This window comes from Anoplopoma fimbria, chromosome 17 (genome assembly GCF_027596085.1).
Source record: "Anoplopoma fimbria isolate UVic2021 breed Golden Eagle Sablefish chromosome 17, Afim_UVic_2022, whole genome shotgun sequence".
Lineage (NCBI taxonomy): Eukaryota > Metazoa > Chordata > Actinopteri > Perciformes > Anoplopomatidae > Anoplopoma > Anoplopoma fimbria.
This window is the reverse complement of record NC_072465.1, coordinates 9,447,251-9,468,794: the sequence shown is the minus strand read 5'-3', so window position 1 is coordinate 9,468,794 and position 21,544 is coordinate 9,447,251. Positions and strand designations below refer to the sequence as shown.

Here is a 21,544-nt window from a genome sequence, read left to right as displayed (position 1 = left end):
AATTTTCAAGTCTTTGGAAGTATCACGTCATTGAGCTGCGTTTAGAACTGTGAAGGCAAAATATTTACATATTATTATTTAGGGGTGACCTCAAATAGTCGACTATTCGACCATTCGATCTTAGGAGCCTATCTCAAAGTTGAACCATCGCAGTGGTTAAGAAACAAAGGATAATTCCATTCTGGCAATATGGGGGTTTTGAATGTCTGACTTTACATATAGTAGAGAAACTAAGGCCCCAAAAAGTTGAGTTTACCCCACACACTGGTAGTTTACGGGGTGGGTGACTGCACATTTGGTGCTCCCAGGTTTGAAAGAAACACAGCAAAGTTCCCTATTGGACGCATTCAGCGGGTGCCCTTATTTTAAATATTTTTTCGCCCCAAGACAGCGTAAGTCCAACACCGCCACTACCTGATGTAGAACGAAGAACATCCATGCTAGTTTTTTGGATAGTTGTATGAAAATATTTAACTGCCAAATCACTTTAATTGGTTGATTTTCGGATCTTCCCAAAAAAAACAAAAAAGTAATAATAAAGGATTCTCCAAAAGGGACAGCGTTTGCCTCATCACATGTATCTCATTTAGATTTAACAAGATTTGGACTGGACGTTCACAGACAGTTATGAATTCTACACATCAAACCATTCAGTAGAATTTGTAGTCGCTAAAGAGAGCTAATGTTCAAATATCAAGGCAAAAATGTATCCCTGGTCTATGCAAATCTTTAAATCCAACCAGCACCAAAGCAGTGCATCTGACCCTGACATCCACATTGAGATAAAGCAGTAATGTCAACTACATTTGTCAATGAAAATATCTCTTTTATATCTTATTCGTAACTTCAATATACATTTTTTTATTTATTTACAGATCAAACAAACAAGACATAAGCTGTTTCCAGTCTTCATGCTAAAATTAGCTAAGCTAAATGGCTATTGGCTTAGCTTTTTTTTTTCAAATGTGCAGTGTGGCGCAGTGTAGCGGAGGTCCCACTTAGGGGGAAGTACAGAAAATTGACACCACACTTTGCAGCTCTTTGCAGCTCAGACTCAAACATCAGCAAGATTTATAGTTCCACATTAAGGGTTGGCCTCCTATGCTACGCCATAGCTCATATGCCCCTTCTCAAAAATGCAACTGGAGACTGCGAGAACTGCGACTGGCCAGCTATCGCTGCATGTGTTTTCGTCTACAAAATGCTGCTTGAGATAGCTGATTTTTGAAGCAGACTCACAGCCTCCTGTTTTTCGGAGACGAGTCTCATCAAGACTAGAGAAGAGATTAAGGCAGCTGAAGCGACCTGTATACTGGGAGCACAGCAGCAATGCAGTGCGACAGCTATCCAGCCGCCGTGGTGGGAAGAATGGCCTTTTGATCCTCACCAGGCAACATTGTGTGTGCGATGTGTGCGTTTGATGCCTGGTCGGTGTCTTTTGAATGCTACCCTCTGTGGAGGTTTCAGCTGCCGTTTGATCTGCCGCTTCAATAGCAAGCGTCGGCCGGCCTCACCAGTATGGCAAGTGTGGTTTGTGAAGTGGACACGTGGCTCCATTTTTTTGGCAGGCTCTGGGTGTGTGTCTGTGTTACAACCATTCCGTACTTTAATCCCTTGTTTCCATGGGGATAATGGCTAACAAGGTAAGCAGGTCTCATATGTCTCCTTAAAGCCTCCCCCTCTACACACACGCCGATTTATATGTAAACACACAAATATTTAAATTATCAGCATGACCTACTCTCTCACACTAGAGGAAATTCAGCAGAGTTGTATAAATTAAAGTCAAACACACATATCTCATAAAACAAGCCGCTGGTGTATCAATGGCAATACTACGTCTTTGTCAGATTGACAGTCTAAATGGACTTGGTGGATGAAATGACAACCTGTTTGCTAGTCATTTGAATATCACAGCTACAGCACTCCTTTGATCTCCTGATGCTAATTAGAGTCAGTGAAGGCGACGCTGACATGAGCACACAAATGTGCACCCACTGTTGTCTGATTGCTAAGAGACATAGATGGATGCCTGCCAGACAGACATCTTAGGTAAAGCACAATCCAAACACGGTACGCCACATGATGGTTTTGTATCGTTTCCATCTGAAACTGCGATCACAGTGAGCGGGAGAGAGAGGAGACAGGAAATAAATAAAAAGTGTGTTGGGGTATAAACTTCACAAGTAATGGTAGTATAAGTCACAAGGCAAGGTAAGATAAAATTGTTTGTATTGACAGAGTTAAGGGCTTTATCACATTGGGGGCGTGGCTAATAAACAACACGAAAAATGTTAAATACTCGCATAATAAAGTTTGATGTCATAGTTCAGACTACAGAGCCTTTGTGATGTTGCTGCATAAAAATGGGTGCAACCAGCGGCAAAATCCGGTTCATTTTTTTTTTTTGCAAGACAAGAGACAATACATGACAACAAGAGGACAGGAAAATAAGTTAGATTGTATAGAAGTCTTTGAGAAAAATGATCCTACTTCCCACTTGATTTATTCCCTCAGTAAACATTGTAAACATGAGTTTATGGTCTCAATCTCTAGTTTCAAGTCTTCTTCAATACAGCATGATGTTCATTTAGTAAATTATGGTCCGTTTAGAGTCAAATAGACCATAAAGCAGGGTATGCTTTTAGGGCGGGCTTACAGTGACTGACAGGTTGCTGCCTCTACCAGAGCTGTATACGGTCTCTCTACATCACTCGTCCGCATCCCAAATATGGTAACTTCTGTTCATTGGTTGCGAAAAAAACAACATGATGACGTCTAAGATCCAAAATGGCGACAGCGAAATGGCCAAACTGGAGGCTTCAAAATGGCAGTTATCAAACCAGTTGGTTACGTCACGATGACTATGACAACTTATTATTTACAGTCTATGGGTGCAACTAAACCCATCCTGCTCAACTTTGATTGGTTGATGCCTTTATTCTTGGTGCAAAAGCTCAGAAAAATCGACCTCCTTTAAAAAAAAAAAAGGAAACCACTTAATATTCGTGTTCTGTGTGAAAGTGAGTTGAGCAAATGAGTTTGTGTGTGGCGGTAATGAAGCTTTTAGTTTATGGTATGATGTTCACCAACTTATTTCAGGCATCTAACCTAAAACCCTTTTAAAAAATCCATTAGCTTTGAGACAAAGCAAATGGACATGCAAAAATGCTGACTCATTTGACAACAACAGCATTATTTTAGAACCTTTAACAGAGGTTTAAGTCTGATTATTTTATAAAGAAAATGAGAAAATAACCTCTGCATAGTTGCTTCAACTGAGGCAAGACTCTATCATGTGGTCAAACAGGTTAGAAGAGGAAGACTGTTCCCATAATGGTGGCTCCCGGTGCTATTCCTGTAAAATATGTGTGTTTTGGACATAACAGAGATAAGAAAATCTCACCTGCTTGGCAATAAAGGCTTTGTGACTTTGTGAAACTGTGTGCAAGAGGGTATGATGTTTTTCCAAGTTTATTTCATTTTTTCATTTATTTATTTTATAGCTTTCACATAATATATCATTGTATTCATTAGTTTGATATCACAAAAGTATTTTTTTGACAACTAAAACGCATGCTGTCCACCCAGGTTGACTAAGAAAAAACTCCTTAAAAAACTCCTTAAAAAACTTTCATTTCATTCCTAGTGAGGCATAAAAACACTTGACTGAGGTAGTCATAATTAAATCATTTATTAAATCAACTGACTTGAATAACTGATTTGTTATTCCTTTAATCAGGATTTGTTTCTTGCAGCACATTCTCTGTAGGGACACTTGCAGGGAGCTTCTTCCTCGACACGGTTGAGTGTCGAGGAAGAAGCTCTCATCGGAGCGTTGATTCGTCACGGGGGCTCATGTGATTACTCTCACGTTTGTATGGGAGCTCAGAAAAACAGCTTTGAATGGACTAATAGAGGGAAAGTGAACACGGGATTCTTCCTAATGTGAAATATATAGACAGTCAGGCAGTAAGTCCTGGCCACCACCAATGACACTGACTCAAACACAGACACACAACGTCATACACACACAAGCTCTGAGAGTATACCTGTGCTTTTGCGAATAAAAAAATCACTTCTGACTAGACCAGCGGTTAGGAAATTGTAATATATTTTTGTTTTCATGTGTTGATGTATCTTGTGTGTGTATGTGCAGCCTTGGGGGGATGCTAATCAGTTCAACAAGCTCAGTGATCTGAGACTAATTGGCTTTCTTTTTTCAGTTTGATCCAGCCGCTCTTGTTTTTAAATGCGAGAAATGATATGGGATAAACCAATAATCTGATAAGACTAAAGGAGTTATAATCACTTGAGTATGAGCTGCATATTTTTAATAAGATTTGTATGCACAAGTGTGCAATTATCGGCCAAGATACACGTGAATATCGCTTAGCTTTTGTTACAGGATAATGGACAACGCTGTTTGTTATTTGTAAGGTGTTTGTGTGTGTGTGTGTGTGTGTGTGTGTGTGTGTGTGTGTGTGTGTGTGTGTGTGTGTGTGTGTGTCGCTCTCCAAAGTACTGAAATTGAGCGACAGACATGGTTTCTTAGCTCACTTTAAATTTTGTTGTAACTTTCCTTTTCCCTCAACGAGACAGAGACGCAAGCCATGATTACCCGCCTCCCCTCTGCTGATTTTAGAGAATGGTTCCATAACCTCAAAATACAGTTAGGGCTCTAATAGTGCTAGATTCAACGGCGACAGAACAGGATAAACTAAGTCAACCCAACATTAACTTTATGTTTTACATGGGAGTTGAACAGTGGTCTGCTGGGTAAAAGTCCTGCGTTTGTTTGACCCATCAATGCACTCCAGCATGATCCTTTTACAGTCTTTGTCGCTCTTCATACTGCGTCACCTGACTTTCTTGGCGTCCACACCAACTCACGATTAAATGGGTTGTATTCAAATTAAAGTGCATTACTTTTTGTAGACTGACAGAACAATACCCATTATATTTACTGGATCAAGTGTTAAAAACACATGGACCATTTAGTTCCTGGCATGTAATGATTAAAGTGTTCTTGCAAAACAGTCAGGGGATGTCCAATCAGCACATTACGCTGCTAAACACGATAGAACCCCTCACGTGGGGAAAGAGAGGTGAACAGGAAACGAGGAGGGTAAACGTCTGCTCTCTCTTTGTGTCCCCTTTCTTCTTCACTCAGTTGTTTATCTCCATGTCTTTGTCCTCATCCTCTCTCTCTCTCTCTCTCTGTCTGGTTACCTCTCCACTGACCTTCAGGTGCAGACAGTGATGCAGACAGATGTTCTCTTGGGGGGAGGGTTTAACTACATATCCAGCTGCTTCTCCCTGCCAGGCAGTCGGATTGGTCTTATGAGACCGCTTGATCACAGTACAACATGCGTACAGTCTCACACTTGCGCAATAGACTTGAACAATTTCAACATACCTGGAGTGACCGCGCATCCAGCATGACCCACTTGTCCCCCACTATCAACTTTTCTTTTGCCTTAAAATATATACATATCAAGCTACAAAGCTATAAGCTTTATTTCCATCCTTACAGTAAAAAGCTATAAACAACAATGAACATCTTCTAGGATGAAAGTGTTAACCATCCTGGTAACTCTTTGTATTCCCGCGATTCATTGTTATTCCATCCCTTTGTGTAATCAACCTGGAGAGACACTCGAAAAACCTCATTCTGAATGCAATTGGTTTTTGTGCATCATCCACCCCCCTACTCACCACCACATCCCTCATTTCCTTTTGAAGCCTGCTGATCCTCCCGTGGCTAAGCTTTGGTGGTGGTACTAGTCGTATAGCCGGAAAAAAACAAAACCTGGTTAATCTGCGAGGGTCCGCTACAGACACAGGGAGGATTTTGTATTTTGTATTTTTTTTTGTATTAAAAACAAAAGGTGAGACTGCAGTTTGCGCTCTATTTTTAGCTGTTCATTTGCACGCTGGGACAAAAAGACACAAAGAAGTAGTAGAGCTCAGGGATCAGGACTTTGAACAGGCTTAATTAACCAAAGGTTTATTGGTTATAAAATGGTTTTGTTAGCCAACTGTTGCCAGCCAGTCCCAAAAAAACTGAAATCCCCCAGATGAGAATGGAGTTACAAAAAAGACATTTGTGTGGCAACCCACACAACCAACAATCCTGTACAAAGTAGAAAGATTTAGCTGGTAACACATCCAAATTTGTGCAAATGATTTCTTCTAAAGTAACACACCCCGGATTTGTTGTACAAAATCGTAGCACATAATTCCCATTATGCGTGGACAATGTCATGGGGCACAATTAAAATATGTCAACTCCCAGAATTCACAAAAAAAGGGATTGGGGCTGCTGATAGCACCATGAATTGTGCATATCTTGGAACCACTTTCTTTCCCCCTTCTCAAGTTCCTGATTCACAAAAGACATTGCGCTAATGAAAAATAAAGACATTCCGTCTGACTGCAATTACCCATGTGGCAAAGTCTAATTGTGCCACTATCATCCAAACCTCCCGAAAGCAATTATATGACTGGAAAGGGAAAGAAAGTGAGGGAAATGGGGGGTTCTTACCCTGAGTGTGGCATATGTTGAGTTGGTTTATCTGCTCTGTGAACTCGTTCTCCTCAATGGTCTCGGTGCGGGGAACAGAAAGGGAGAAACGCCTCTTAAAGTTCTTCATCTTGTTCATGGTGCTGGGGGAACGGCTCTGGGAGAAGAAATAGACACACAAAGAAAAAGATTGTGATGTTCAGTCCATCAGTTAATACAGCACATGCATCAACGAGATCTCTGATGCTTTCGTAGAGAAAAGGCATTTACCAAAAACAAAAGACTTCTATTTTTTTACTATGTACAGAACAAAAATCAAACAACTAAAGTATTAACACTCCCTGGTTCACTGCCTTCACGAGACAGAGCGCCTTGTGTATCTGTGAAGGATCTTTATGTGCAGCTGTGTCATCTGATAATGAGGCAGAAAACAGCAGGAAAGCAGCTGATCAATATACTCTCTCCCATCCAGTAGGTTACACAACCACAGCCAGACCCAGCAGTTAGTTACCTCTCTTTTATTTACTTTTTCTCCTCAACTCATGTTTGCGTTCTCTTCTTTTTCTCTCTGTGTCTGCTGCAGAGATTGGTGTCATGGGGTCTTCGTGACTCCTTCACTGACATGGATTTGTGCATATGTGTGTGTGTGTGTGTGTGTGTGTGTGTGTGTGTGTGTGTGTGTGTGTGTGTGTGTGTGTGTGTGTGTGTGTATTTGTGTCTCTGCTCATTACTGTAAAAGGCTAAGGAGATGTGTGTGTTCAGAGGCTGGGGTTCAATTACAGCAAGACTCCACATTCGCTCCTGTTAGTTTTAGGCCTCAATCAAGCTGTAGCTATGTCTGAGCGATCCCAGTGTCTTGACAGATGACCTCCGCCTGTTGCAATACCTACACAGCGCTGATAGAGTCCTATTAGGAGCATGACATACACACATAAAGTATGAACAAATACAAAACAGACATAGTAAAAAAACAAACACACAATTGCCCGGGTGCATCCAGATGCTAGTGATAATAGCTAGCAGCAGTGAACTTTCAACCCACGCCACAATACAGCTAAAACACAATACAATAGAGTCAGGGTACAGGATTCCAACAAGGTGTCGGACAAACCAGTGTAAAATAGAGTTTATGGAGGTTGGGGGGGTTTATGGGGGGTTAGCTCAGAGTACAAAACTAGCTATTTAGAATCGATTGACTTCGGTTTATCAATCTTTGCAAAGATTCTGACTAAGGCTTGGATCTCGCTTGTAGTCAATCTGCAGATAGATGCCTTAGATGATCTGGCGATCGTGTTCTTGACTATTTTAAGGAGGACTAATCGGCAATCAATTCTGTGTAAATTTAGTTTTTTTTTTACTATAAAAACATAGCAACAAGGTCAACCCACTAAGCTCCCTTCACCCCAGCAAAAAAGGTTTTCCTTTTGGAAGAATTCAACATCAACCAGGAAATTTACCATCGTATGATCCATCCTGCGATGGGATCACACCAACGGCCACGCCAAATCAGGCCAAGGGACCTAAAGTGGTAGGGTCCAGTGGCCTCTTCCCCACGTCCTAACCCCCCCTACTTCCGGCACCGTTACTCCACAGCCATCTTCAAACTCTGCCTTCTTTTTGATCTCAACTACACACCTAAAAAACATCTTGCACGTTAGTGAATCTGTCTCGGTGACAAACTGTGTCCACAGGCAGGAAAAAAATATGTGAACACCTGGCACCCAAAACAGCTTCTGTGGTAGTTCCCGCTAGAGTAGGTGTCTCCAGGACACACGTAGACTCACAATGTGAAAACAACACCAGCCACAAGCTGCTATTGTTTTAAATTAACCCCACAATCAACAGCAGCACAAACGACAGGCTCAGGCAGTTTCCTTAAGCAAACAAAAATGATTGACGACATCCTCACTGCTGTTTATTTCCAACGGGTTACTATGGTCTCCGACTTCTCATTGCTCTGTTCAAAACATCCAGCAACAAATTAAGAGCTATCTCTTCCTTTTTGTCATTTGGTGCCCCAGCAGGTGTCAGTGATTGTTGCCATGGAGACATGGTTCTTGGTTCAGATGTAACCTGGGGGTAGGGTGGCTAACTTTTTAGGCTTTCCTTTTATTTTTGTCAAACTTTCAGTAGATTTTGATTAAATCTAAAAGTAAAATAAAGTCTAAAATATTTTCTTTATGTATATATCTTTGTGAAACTAGCCCCTGGTTAGAGTCAAAGTGTGAATTAGATTTAAAAATATAAGTTAGATATGAAGTAGGTAATACTAATTACTCTCTAAACAGTTAAATTACTTGTTGCTACCAAGTGGCTTTATTTCTAAATACTGAAGTGAGAATGTTCTCATTCACGCATTACATAGTAGCATTGTGGCTCAAGCTATTTTTGTGTGAAACCTGTCTATAAGGCATAACATCAAATAAAGATTGAACAGACACAAGAAAACACACCCCCCCCTCTCATTACTTCCACATTGCATGCTACAGCCTGTGGCTTCCCCTCCGGTCACACAAAACAAGTGAATGATTAACATGGGTTGGAGTCAAGGAGAGGCTCAAAATGGGCCCTAACAAAATCTGGATGAAAAACACATACAGGTTTACTAAATTACTATTCCATCGCACTGACACTAGAATTAAGGCTGCAAATTGATTTGCACCACTTGGTTAGGTTTAGGAAAAATGTTTGGATTATAACAAGTATGTTTGTTGCGCAATGTATCTACGTGACAGTGCATGACGTGGTTACGTACTAACGTAGTTACATGTGACTTAAAATAAATTTGTAACTTAAAATATTATGTCTCCTTTCTTCCTATTTTTTCTCCCGTGTTGAGTTCACACTTGTTTCATAAAGTTCTTGCGCTTGTTATGCAACGTTACGAAAAAGGAATCTGCTGAGGGTGGTTGTTATTTATTCAGGCTAGTTACCTTGTGTGACATTACTGTGTTACATTGTTATTTTAACACAAACCGTTATGTTTTTCTTACCTAGGTAATTTTGTTGCCTAAACTTAACCAATCATACATCAACAAGAACCACGGGACATTGTGCGTTTCTGCAAGCGTGATAGGAGTGTTAGCTATAAAGCTTTGTTAATCACCAGTGGGGAAATTAATTTGCCACCTACTCAACTCATACAGATAACAAACAATAGACATAGTTTTCACAGCACACAAGAAACAAAGTACAAATAAAGTCGAAAATAAAGTCCAACAAATAAGTAACACCATAAAAAGCCTTTTGAGACATGATTAACAGGAGAAAGATGCAATATCGAAAAAGAAAAATCTGACTACTGCTGGAACAAAGGGCCTTCTAAGTTGTTTGGTAGAACACTGAGGCATCCTTAGTCGTTCACTGAATGAGCTTCTGAGTCTATTAAAGACACACTGTAATGGCCGAAGCATATCTATGAAAGGTATTTTGGTTCAGAAACGTCAATCAACGTATTCCGTGTTTTATAGTAACATACAATGCCAATGTTTTTTTCTGGTGACTGGGTTGCATTTTTAGGTGTAAGAAATGCACAAAGGCCTGGGAGTTAAGGGAAAATAACAAAGGCATTGTCAGAGCCAGAGACGTGTGGGTGGCAGCCATAAATTGAACAGCGAGTGGAGGAAGCAGCTCAAAAGGCGGTGGTGGAGGCAAATTATCCCCACATCAGAATGGAGAAAGGGAGGATTTCTATTTGTGAAATTAGAAATCAATCAAATTCAGCACATGTGACTCCTCAGCTGGATGGGGAACACGGTCTTGGTGGAACAAAAGGCCAAAGCAACTGCGACAGCATTGGTAAAAGTAGCAATGGCGACCTTTTTATGCTGTTAATAACGCACAATCATGTTCAATGAGCAGCTGAAGCAGCAACAGAGTCCTAAGTTTCATATTTCTAGACTGGAAAAACACTTATGGCCCAGTAGCGCCATTCGATCAATCAAGACAGTAAAGGTGCAGTCAACATCTATTTCAAACTGACCTTAGCAGCAGTAATTTACTGCAGGGTGGCAGGAGTTTTTCCTCCAGCTCATGGTGGACCTTCTGACAGTGATAATAAATGATACAAATGGCTAGAATGAACATATAAACCCGACAATCAGTTAACTCTCAGATGAAATACACAACATCAGAAAAGCCTATAAGTTTAGGAAACAGAAAAAAGCAATAACATAAATCAGATTATGGAGGTTAAGAATAGAGGAGAAAAGAGGCTTACTGTGCAGACAGAAATCAATACCACTAGGCTGGCCAAAGTGCCAGTGTGTTCGTGGTTGTGTCTGATTTTTTTCCCGTTGAGAATTGGTCAGGCGGCCTTTATGAAGGCAGACTTCCCCTGTGTCTCAGCAGGGTAGAGCTATATACTGTAGGAAGGGGGTACCTCTCACACAAGAGTTCAAATGAACAAAAGTACACTGTCGTTGGCACAGTGGTCTGCAACAGACACGTAATCCACTCGAGCAAATTGGCATCTGCATTGAAAAACAACAGTACAAAGAATTCTTTGTGTCACCAGCTGAGTAACAGTGCTGGGTCTTTCTACTAGTTTGGTTTGTTGTGATCTCTCTGAAGAGGAGGAGGATTGTGTTTATTGATATGATGTGGATGGAAATGACCTTTGCTCTTCTGCTGCAGCATCTCTGCAGTATAATCATCTCACACAGAAATAAAATACTAACAGAAGATCATTTGTCATTCTTCACAATGTCCTTTATCTCACACATCAGGTTTCCATCCAAACTTATCAGAAATTTTGATGGAACTTTGAGAAAAATCTCCAGCAGAATATGCAAATGAATACTTGTTTCCACCCACTACTATATTGCAATTTTATGGGTTTGTTCAAGACATGCAGTACGTGGCGCCAATTCTGTAGTCGGAAAACAATTAAAACCATTTTCAAAGAGAAGCAGAGTATCTTCAATATATGTTTGAATGCGTTTGAATATGTGTTTAAGGATATAGTTTAAAGAAGAAGCTAAAACCTAAAGATCATAGTGTAAAAGTGAACTACAACATCACCTGACGATAGACGATAAGACAATAAAAGACAATGTAAAGCCGTTTTAGTTTTCATTCACTGTTTCTATTATTAAGTATAGCAGCATGTGTGGACATTCAGTATACCTTTAGTAGTAGTATAGAACTGCATACACCAGTTAATTATTATTTGCTATCGTACTCTGCTAATGTGAGCTCCACAGGTTATTAGGTAAAAACGTAACGCTTTAGTAACGTATATATATCTCCTTTCAACCTCTCCGTGTAACGAGTATCCCTATTACACAAGTTTTAACCATGACTAGCTGTCCGACTCTGGTCAGAGCTGGCCAATGTTACGCTATGAAACCAATTTGTGTTCGATTGATGGACTCATTGTGTCTGAAGTTTGTAATTTATTCAGAGTTCAGAGTTCCCAGATTAGGAACCAGATAGTTTTGAATAAAAAAAGCAAACCATGGCTGTACACAAAGAAAACTTTACTGCCGACATAAACTTCAATTTCATTATCAAATAATTCAAGGACAAATACACCATTACACAGCACACACTGACTGTGGTTGAGAAGTGATCAATATAAAAGCAGCACTGACACAACATAGTTTAGCACCAAAGACTGAGCATTAAAAACATTTTGATTGCTTACTTGCAAATTACTTTTGAAGGGTGGATGGTTGTATGACTGACAAACGCATTTCTAGTGGGAGAGAAATCTGTATTTATACAGTCTTTGATGCATTGGGTGTAAATTACAAACACAGCTACGCTTTTGTTTGAAAAAGACCGTCAGGACAACATGAGAAAATTATTAGTTTCATAGAAAGTTTACAATTCTATTTCTGGCCATCATTTTTATCAGTTATGATAAAATTGCAGCATCCAAATTAATTTCTGCAATTCTGGAACAGGGCCACATTCAACTTAGCCTCATTATATATAATGTACTGTTTACATATGCAGGGATTAACATATCATTAAATTAAGATCGGTTCCACCAAACTAACTAATTGCTAAGTAGAGAATAGTTGTCACAGAATATTTGCACCCAGCAACTGCCAGCTGTAACTGTTGTAACTGTCCAAGTAAACCAACTGACAAAACTTACGTCAGCTAGTTAATATATGAACCCTGTAGTTTCAGAAGTAAAATATAGTCGACACATCTGTCCTTGTGTACATTTATAAGATTACTGAAGATTACAAATTCAATTTTACAAAAATTACACAACATATCTTAATAACAAATGTTGCTTGAACTAAATGACCAAAAGGGGTTAGCATAAGTGGGTTATTAGCTATAACTAGTGCTGTGGCTGTTCGATATGTGGCCTTTTGGAGCGCTAGAACGTCTGCAATTGGCCAATCGCTTGGACCCAGGAAGTCTGCTTGCAGCCCTCTTGAGAACCGTTATCGTTGAATGAGTGTTTGGTTGTAACTTTCGTATCTCCAGAATACAGCAGCAAAAGTGAACTGAAGTCAATGAGCTGCAGCCTTTAAAGGCCCGCTGCTGGTTGACATGCCCGTCTAAGTCTGCGATTGTTTTAATGTTTCTATGTCTTAGTAGGCCTTAATGTATAGGTTTTAGCCATGCTAGTTTCGACCTATTAGCCAGGAGTAGGGGGCGGTCCTTGGGGCGGTCCTTGCTTTCAGTGGCATTTGGTCCAGCTGGGTGGTAGGAAGGTGTCATGGGCAGTTATAGTCTCCGCCAGACTTAATCCAATCCCCATGCTTCTCTTTCAGATGTTGATGTCATATTGATGTCATATTTTGCAAAAAAATTGTCACAAAACAATAAGCTCGGAGATGGGCAAAATGGGTAATTTCAGTAAGTAATTAACTGTCCCCTACCAAACAAAAACTGAAAAGAAAGTTCCATGTAGTAGCTTTAAATAAAATACATTAAGTCAGGACCGTCGAGCCATTGGTACTTTTGTGCTCGGGCAATTGGTATGGGTGAATAATGATAAAAAGCACTTCTTGCAGCCTTGGATGCGTTCGGTAAAAACCCAGAGTCTACATGCATATCTAAAATAACTTAATTCCCACATCCCTGAAAATGTACTCAAAATGTAGCGACTTAGTGTGTGACATTCCTTCCTGTTTACAGTCACAGCAAATGAAGTCATCCACACAGACACATAATTCTTTCTTTTCTTATAAAGCAGCTCAACTGTACTCACGGGCTGGAAATCGCTTAACATGGTCTTGGACAAAAAGAAACGGACCCGTTTGTGTTCAGACAGTCGAAAGTTGGCATGCAACATGTTTGCTCTTTGCAGAGTCTCAACCAGGAGAGAGATTGAGCTCTCATTACACACCATGACCATGTCCTCACTCGCTTTCTCTTCTCTCCTGTCCTCTCATCTGTTGCTCTACTCTGGTGTGAGAAATAGAATCAATAAAAGATTTCTTATCGAACGGATAAATGCATCTGCCCCCTATTCTGATTAGGAGCCCCACTTCATTCCCTTGCTCCCTTTTTTACCCTCTTGAACAACTTAATTGCATGTGTAGTGAGTGAGAAAATTCCTGATTGAAATGGACACTGTGTGTCAAACTGGCGGTTGTGGACAACAGACTCCTCTGTTTGAAAAAGGGTACCATTTTAGAATCAGCATGCTTGCAGCCAATCAGGAGAATTTAGCATCATTCTGAAAGCAACTCTGTAGCTGAAGTTGTAATAAGATTGTGGGGCACCGTCTGATTACATGGGCTCATGCATCATCATAAAGGTTTATATCTTTTCTGCTTGTGGTTTTGAATGATACATTCATTCTTTTTCTTGTAACTTTCAGATGGCAACACACCAAAGTACAGCCAAGTCGACGATGGGCCTTTCATAAGCCAGCATCCGTAACATAATGGATGGGAGCACAAAGTAATGGAGAGTACAACAGGGCTGGAGACAAGATTGGAGACAACTGTAAATAACAAGGGGAAATGATTCAATGCAGACATTGTGCTCTTGCTGTTGCTCTGTTGTTAAATGAGGAGGAGGGGAGAATTATATATTTCACCATCATTAACTATTGCCAACATAAACGTCTATTCCAACCAGGTCTACCGGCATAAAAAAGGAAGTCAGTGGTAAAGTAGTAAAGCCCGTCTCTTGCTTAATTTGAATGGCTGCCTCAGTCTATTGAGACATTGACCAGCGTTGCGACAAAAGTTGAGAATATTTAAAATTCTTTGCGCATCTTTTTTGGAGGCGTGTCGTACCATAGGAAACAATGGTTTCGCTGCGACCCGTTTCAAGGGACGCGTCTCAGTGTGATTGGCCCCTAAACATATGTTGAACCAAAACTTTACTTGAGCACTGGCAGATCAGCAAACCTTTTGGAAGGCAATAACAAGCCATGTTGACCTGTCGATAGGGAATTCAAATCAGAAAACTCTCACGTGAGTTGTTTTGGAAGGCTTTATTTGATGCTTTGTTTCAATGTCTCAAATCATTCTTATACTAACTTTTTACTATCTTAATTTTAGCAAAATAAAATAAAAATGTATTTCTTTACTAGGGGGTGAAAGGGAAAAATCTTCAGCACCAGACAGCATCCATCCAGTGACATTAACACTATATTTGCCAAAATGTGACAACAAAAACGCAGTTATTCTTTTTGCATTATCATAAATAATATAATTGCATTTGTAATAATGTTTCTGATGAAATGGCTACCACAACATCAGAAATGAAATGAATATTATCCACAGTGCAGCCAAAACGAGAAGTGCAAAGCTTTTAGCCTGTATGCCTGTTAACTGTGCACACATTTACATTTGGTAGACATGTAGGTTGCGGTATACACGTGTTCTGACAGAAGTTAAAGAAATATATCCACATATATATCCATACTGCAGGCACAAAGAGAAGTGCATTTTTGCACTTTCAACTTTTGTATCCGCAACCTTCTCTTGATCAGAAAACGCTGCTGTCGAATGCAGCCAGAGATTTGATTGGGAACAGAATGGCTGGTTATCAACTTTTCAAATGTTCTTCATCTAAAATGCATGAGGGGACTAAACTGGGGCTACGCAGATGTATGACGGGGCTACGACACTTTCTCACCCCCGTCGGAGCGCACTGAATATAAACCATCTTAATGTGGCCAAGAAAAACTTGACTCTCTCTCGTAGATATCAAGCTGAGAAACAACAGTCAGCCAGTGACTAAAGTACAAGTAAATACGCTAACTTGTAGAGCCCTTGCAGTGAAAAAGTGATCAGCATTATGCGATGAAATTATTGTCCTTTTGGCTAATGATCAAATCCACTGGAGCCGCTCAGCCGTTGTTGCCTCTGGGCGGGTTTGAGGACGAGTGTGTTTGATTCAGCAAAAAAGCCATATGTCCGCAGTCCAGTGAGCAATCCGCTCCGGCTAAATGAATATACACAAGTCCCCTTGCGTGTACTCATTTAGAATGGGGCCAGCTGATGGGAAAAGATGCAGGGCTTGTTTACATGGGCTTAATTTTTTTATACAGGTCAGTGGGCACCGTCATCAGAAAAAAAAATGACACGCATCCAACAACCCATTTATATGAAAGGCGGGCATAGAGATACAAAACTGTGACTCACGCTGGGTGATGACGAATACCTCAAGCAAATATATTTCTGACTCTCTCTCTTTCACTTTTTTTCTCCGTCCAGCTGGTCGAAGCTGAATGAAAGAATGAATAAATGAGAGGCCGTTTAAAGAAAAGGGAGGCTCTGGCACATGGTCAGGGCAGACCATTTGCCCCACCGCTTCCTGTTCCTGACAGCCGATGGGGCTGCCAACACAGGCTGTGATCTCTGAGAGGGTCAGGAGGTTGGAGGGGGAGGGGCAGCGAGCGAGTGACTAAATGAAGCAGAAAGAAAAAAAAAAGAGAGCAAAAGGGAGAACTGCTGTTTGACAAATCCAACATGGAAGAGAAGATGAAAAGACCGAGGTGAAGAAGAAGAAGACTCGCTCAGACTTTCTTTGTGTCAGTCTGAAATGGTTACTTATCTTTTGATGTCTTGCTTTCAAAGTCACATTAATAGAGGCAACCACTTACGATAAAATGGCATCTAAAGCATCACAGTTACACAAAGTAACATTTTCACATGAGAAATGGGTAGACTTGCTTCAGTTATTCCCTTCAGAAAAGGAGGAAATTCCCCAAGCGTTGCTTTGTTCTTTTTATTTTTTCCTCATACCTTGCTTCTTTTTCCATGCTGTTAGACAGCGTGTGTGTGTGTAAGAGAGACACATCTGTCTGTGTGATCTGTGTATGTGTGTGTTGGGTCATGTGCGCTAGAGCTGACCTTGGGCCTGAGGTTACATTAATGTGTGCTCCAGTAGTTCATATGGACCGAAAGTACAGCTTTGCGCACGCGCGCACGCACACGCACACCACACACACACACACACTTGAGAGTGCTGCCTCGCAGAAACCAGAGTGGTAAGGGAGAATCATTGTAAACAGCTGGTGTGTTTAGTCTATAATGCAACTGATCCAATTTTCGGTGCCGTTATCCAGTCATTCAACTAGAATACACACATATCATTGAGCTAATGCATGTTTTTGCAGCAGGCCAGTGTCTGGTAAAATCCACTGCTTAGTTGGAACTTATGTCAGCACAGCCTGAATTCATACAGTGTTCTCACAGTATGCCAGCAGGTGAACTAGAGATGCCGTCCAGCTGTGTCCGTAGTGAACTGAAATAAAGTCCAGTAGCTGTTTGACACGTGAACAAAACCTCCCTTTGAAACCTCTGGGTCTAAAAAGTGAAGCCAGTATAAAGTGTCGTAAACCTGCATTCTGTTTAAAGGCCAGCAGGGGGCGATGCTTCCGGTTGCAAAAAGAAGTCTGATTGTATAGAAGTCTATGAGAAAATGACCCTACTTCTCACTTGATTTTTCATAACTAGTCTTCTTCAACACAGCATGGTGTTCATTTAGTTTTTTTTTGTCCTATTTAGGGTTAAATAGACCAGACAGCAGGGTATGCTTGCGGGCGGGGCTACCTTGTGATTGATAGGTCACTACCACGGCGTTGTCCAGTTCTAATGTTGTCCACGTTTTCGTCTCACAACTTTCACCCTTTCACAGTGTGTTTTCAGTTTACGCTTGACAGTTAATTGCAACATTGTGGTCGCACAAATAATTTGGTTGCAGGGCCACTAAACTCGACCCTCTTGTGTCACTTCTGGTTCCAACAAACTAAACTGGAGCCAAAAACCAAGATGTGGACCCCCCAATTGCCTAACTCGAAGCAGTAGACCCTGCAAACCAATTGATGACATTTCGGTTACTACTTTCAATTCTTACATACCATTTATTGTCGTAAAGTACAAGGTTGAGTTTGACGTTCTGTTTGTGACCCGGCCGTCATGCCAAAACCAAGGAAACTTTCTCATTTTCAATAGTACTAACTAGATTCATATTTGATCAATACTGCCTGAGTTCTCAAGCTTAACCAGCAGTGATTGACAGCAGCATTACAAGCTCCTCGGCTCTGATTAGTTATTTCTCTTTGGACGTGGTGGAACCTTACAAATGCCATTAGGAGCACTAACCTGATTTTTTTCACAGATTATCCGTCTCATGTTCTACTTTCAGAATATAGTGACATATAATGATAAATAAAATGTATTTTATAAGAGTTACCAACTGAAGCTTTGACACTTGACAGTTTTAAGTGTTGCATCAACAAAACCTTTACCTTTTGTACAAGTAAGAAAAAAATTGACCGAAGCTATCACAGAGCAACGTTGATAGCCTATTCATATGGTATCTGGCCACCTGATGAATTCAAAATGTGCAAAGTGTCTTTTCAAAATAAACGTCAAAAGTAGGTTTAGGTAGTTTTAAGGTTTTCTTAGGCAGCTGAACTACAGAACTTGGTTAGGTTGAGGTGACAAAAGTACTTGGTTAGATTTAGGAAAAGATCATGGTTTGGGTTAAGATAAAGACTTTTGTTACATAAAACAAGTGGCCCTCTGTTTGTTACGCAACTGGCTTGACTTTAGTTTGTAAGTCACGTAACAAAACTACTGTAAAATAAGTAAACATTTCACAAGGTATACAAATATTGGTCTCCTGGGAGAAAGTTATCTGTCTGTTTGACCCTTTGACCTACACAGACTTTCTCGCTCTTTAAACGTTACGTCAGTGATGCAGATAACATCGGACTTATCATCTTTCATCTCTTTCGCTGCTGAATGCTCCACTGTGTTCAACAGCCAGTCTCTAACTATCTATGTCTGCTATTTTTGGTGCTAAGATGGTAGTGTACAGTGGGTTATTCAGAGTTTTTTTTTTTCTGATAATAGATACCTAACTACTGGACACAAGGTTGACAAGAACACGGTTGGTGAAACAATAGCTTAAAAAATACGCAAATAGGGTTTGTAGAGCCTAGGCAGACGGCACTAATACTTTTCACATTACAAATTGGCATTTCTCATCTGGGAGCAATATTTTTCTTCATTAGACCGAATTTTGGTGCAGAAGGTCATACAAACTCAAGATCCAAAAGCCTGAGCATTAGCTGAGGTACAGTCCATGGTGCACAGAGTTTTGTGTAGCCTGGTCAGATCACCATCAGATTATATTCTTACGAACTCCAAACAAAGTTACCGTTGCCTTAAACAACACCGTCTGTCTAAAAGTTTGGATGGACTACAGCCAGTTTTGAACTCCTCCCCTTCGCTTCATCAAAGCTGCAGTGAACGCCATTTTCACCCGGAACACTTTTCTTAAATGGGCATGTTACAGAGACTTGGCTTCAGTCCTGTCTGCGACAAGCGTGATGCATTTAGAGATAAAAGAAGAACCCAGATGAGGGTTTTCTCCCTGTCCCATAGTGATAATCAATCCTGCCAGACATCCCTCTGTGCAGTGTTGTGGTGAAAAAGGTTAAGCCTAGACCTTAAGCCCATATCTTTCATATCAATTATGAAACATCTAGCATTCTCTTGCTTGACATCTTTATGAACGTTAAGCAAAGCGCTTGGACAAACGCGTCACATTCTCCTCTTGTTCTGTTTGTGTCTGGGCTGTTGACGTAATAAAGATGACCTTTTGTTTCCTTCTATCCCATCTTTTCTTGGAGTTGGGCCTCACGAGACAACAATCGCTGCCTTATTTGCTCATTCATATGGCCATAAAACAAATTCTCCATTTCTCTGCTTGACAGTTATCTTTTTCTTCACTTTTTTATCTCTCACTGTCCTTGGCTCATCATCCAGCTCACTTCTCAGGATTTTGCTCAGAATAGTTAGATAATAATGACAGAGGTGCTTATAATGAAGCTGTTGCTAGCAGAAAAAAAAGTAAACAATTAAACCTTCTGTTGTCATCTCCGTGTATGTCTACATGTCACCCTATGTCCCCATGTGAACAGTTGGCCTACTGTGTCCAGTGGCTGTGAGTGGACAACAACAGTGCTGGGGTCAACATCAGACTGGCCCATTGTATCATAGGCCACCAGCATGGTTTGCGCAGCAGGCCACACATGTCGTGGTGTTTCTTCTGTTTGGAGATTCACAAGTATTTGTATGTGATAGTGTCAGGGATTTGCAGAGTTGAATCAAGGACAAACTGGCACAAGAAGGGAGCATAAAGACTAAATAAACAAGGAATGAAGGATAATGACCAGGGACAGTTGACAGCAGCGCCAATGATGGACAGGTGAAAACAATAATGGTGGGGCAGACACACAAAGGCAGGAAGTGAGGTAGTCTGCAATGAAAGAGAAGGTGAGCATCATTGGTCTTCGTTTTCGGGATAACATACAGTACTGCAGGACAAATGGGCTTTTTGTCGAATGGGACATTTTTCTAATTATCGTTTTTTGGAATTATGGGCCGTCCACATGATGGGTAGTCTCGAAGCCCCTGCTGTGCAGAACCTGTTGTTAAGGCAACAAAACTACCTGGTTAGGTTTAGGTAGGTGGAGCTGGTTAAGTACATAAGTACTTTTGGTTTCACGCAGTCGGGAACAGCAGTCTCCTTGATGAAGTCATGTGTTGTGTAACCCACTGATCCTCCTGCCTATGCAGAGTTTGCCGTCCTTATACCACCCTGCATGTCCTTGCTCACGATTACGTGGGTTATATTGGTCTCCCTTTCATGGGTATGTGTACAAACAGTGGTTGAGAACAGCCAGGGTAAGTACTTAGCATCAAAGATGATAAAAAGAATCAGGCAGGTTGCTTTGAATTCACATTTTTTGGGTGTGGCCACACACATCTTTTCACCTGTGTATTTGTTGCTTCTAAACACACTCTTGTATGTTTGTTCAAATAATAGGAGTTTCATGCTAGTGTGTGAGTATGGCCATGTTCGCAATATTTATACATTTTAAAGAAGAAAAAAAAAGCAGAGTGTTAAATTCAAGATGTCCCAGCCTCAGCCCTTAGTATTCTGGTGACAGTTGAAGCCGTCTAGCAGAAGAGCACCTGCAAAAAGCTTGAAGCTCCATGATGACAAAGCTGATCTGACTTTTACATGTTCAGGCAGTCCCATATTATCAGGATGAGTGGTCTAATTGTTTTACAGAGAAAGAACATGCAGTGTGTTTGACTGTTTGACAAGTCTTTGGTTTACCCATTCTGACAATGTCTCTTCTCTCTCTGTAGACTGTCAACACCTGAACCCAACCCTTCCAAAACATGCACATGGGCACAGATTGCTGATGTCAGAGTGACATCAGGGGCGAGACGGAATGCAGACTGTGAGATGTGTTGCCACGCAATGTGTCTCAAATTAAACATTGTCTCTGCAGATGCTTTAGCTGCAACAAATTGAATGGAAACAAAACAGTGAACTCTGATCATGGGATGAGGACAGCAGGGAGGTAAAAAGGTCCAGGGGTAAAGGACAAAATAAGAAAGAGAATCCAAAAGGAAGTGTGGGGAGATTGAATGATAAAGAGGAGGTAGCAGCAACACAGACAGTTATCATCCCCAGACGGGCTCAGTCTAATAGCATGAAATTAATTCAGCGAGGCCAACAGAGCAAACTGTAAAATTAGACTGGGAAACTTCTTGC

The 21,544-nt window shown here is 40.7% G+C and overlaps 1 protein-coding gene across 1 annotated transcript in view; it reads right to left on the bottom strand.

Moving 5' to 3' along the window:
* Positions 1-21,544, bottom strand: part of cdk18 (cyclin dependent kinase 18) — a 48,023-nt gene that overhangs the window by 19,407 nt on the left and 7,072 nt on the right. Inside the window, 1 exon segment of the mRNA XM_054616728.1 lies at positions 6,548-6,683. Coding sequence (XP_054472703.1) covers positions 6,548-6,665 — 118 coding nt within the window. The 5' untranslated portion in view covers positions 6,666-6,683.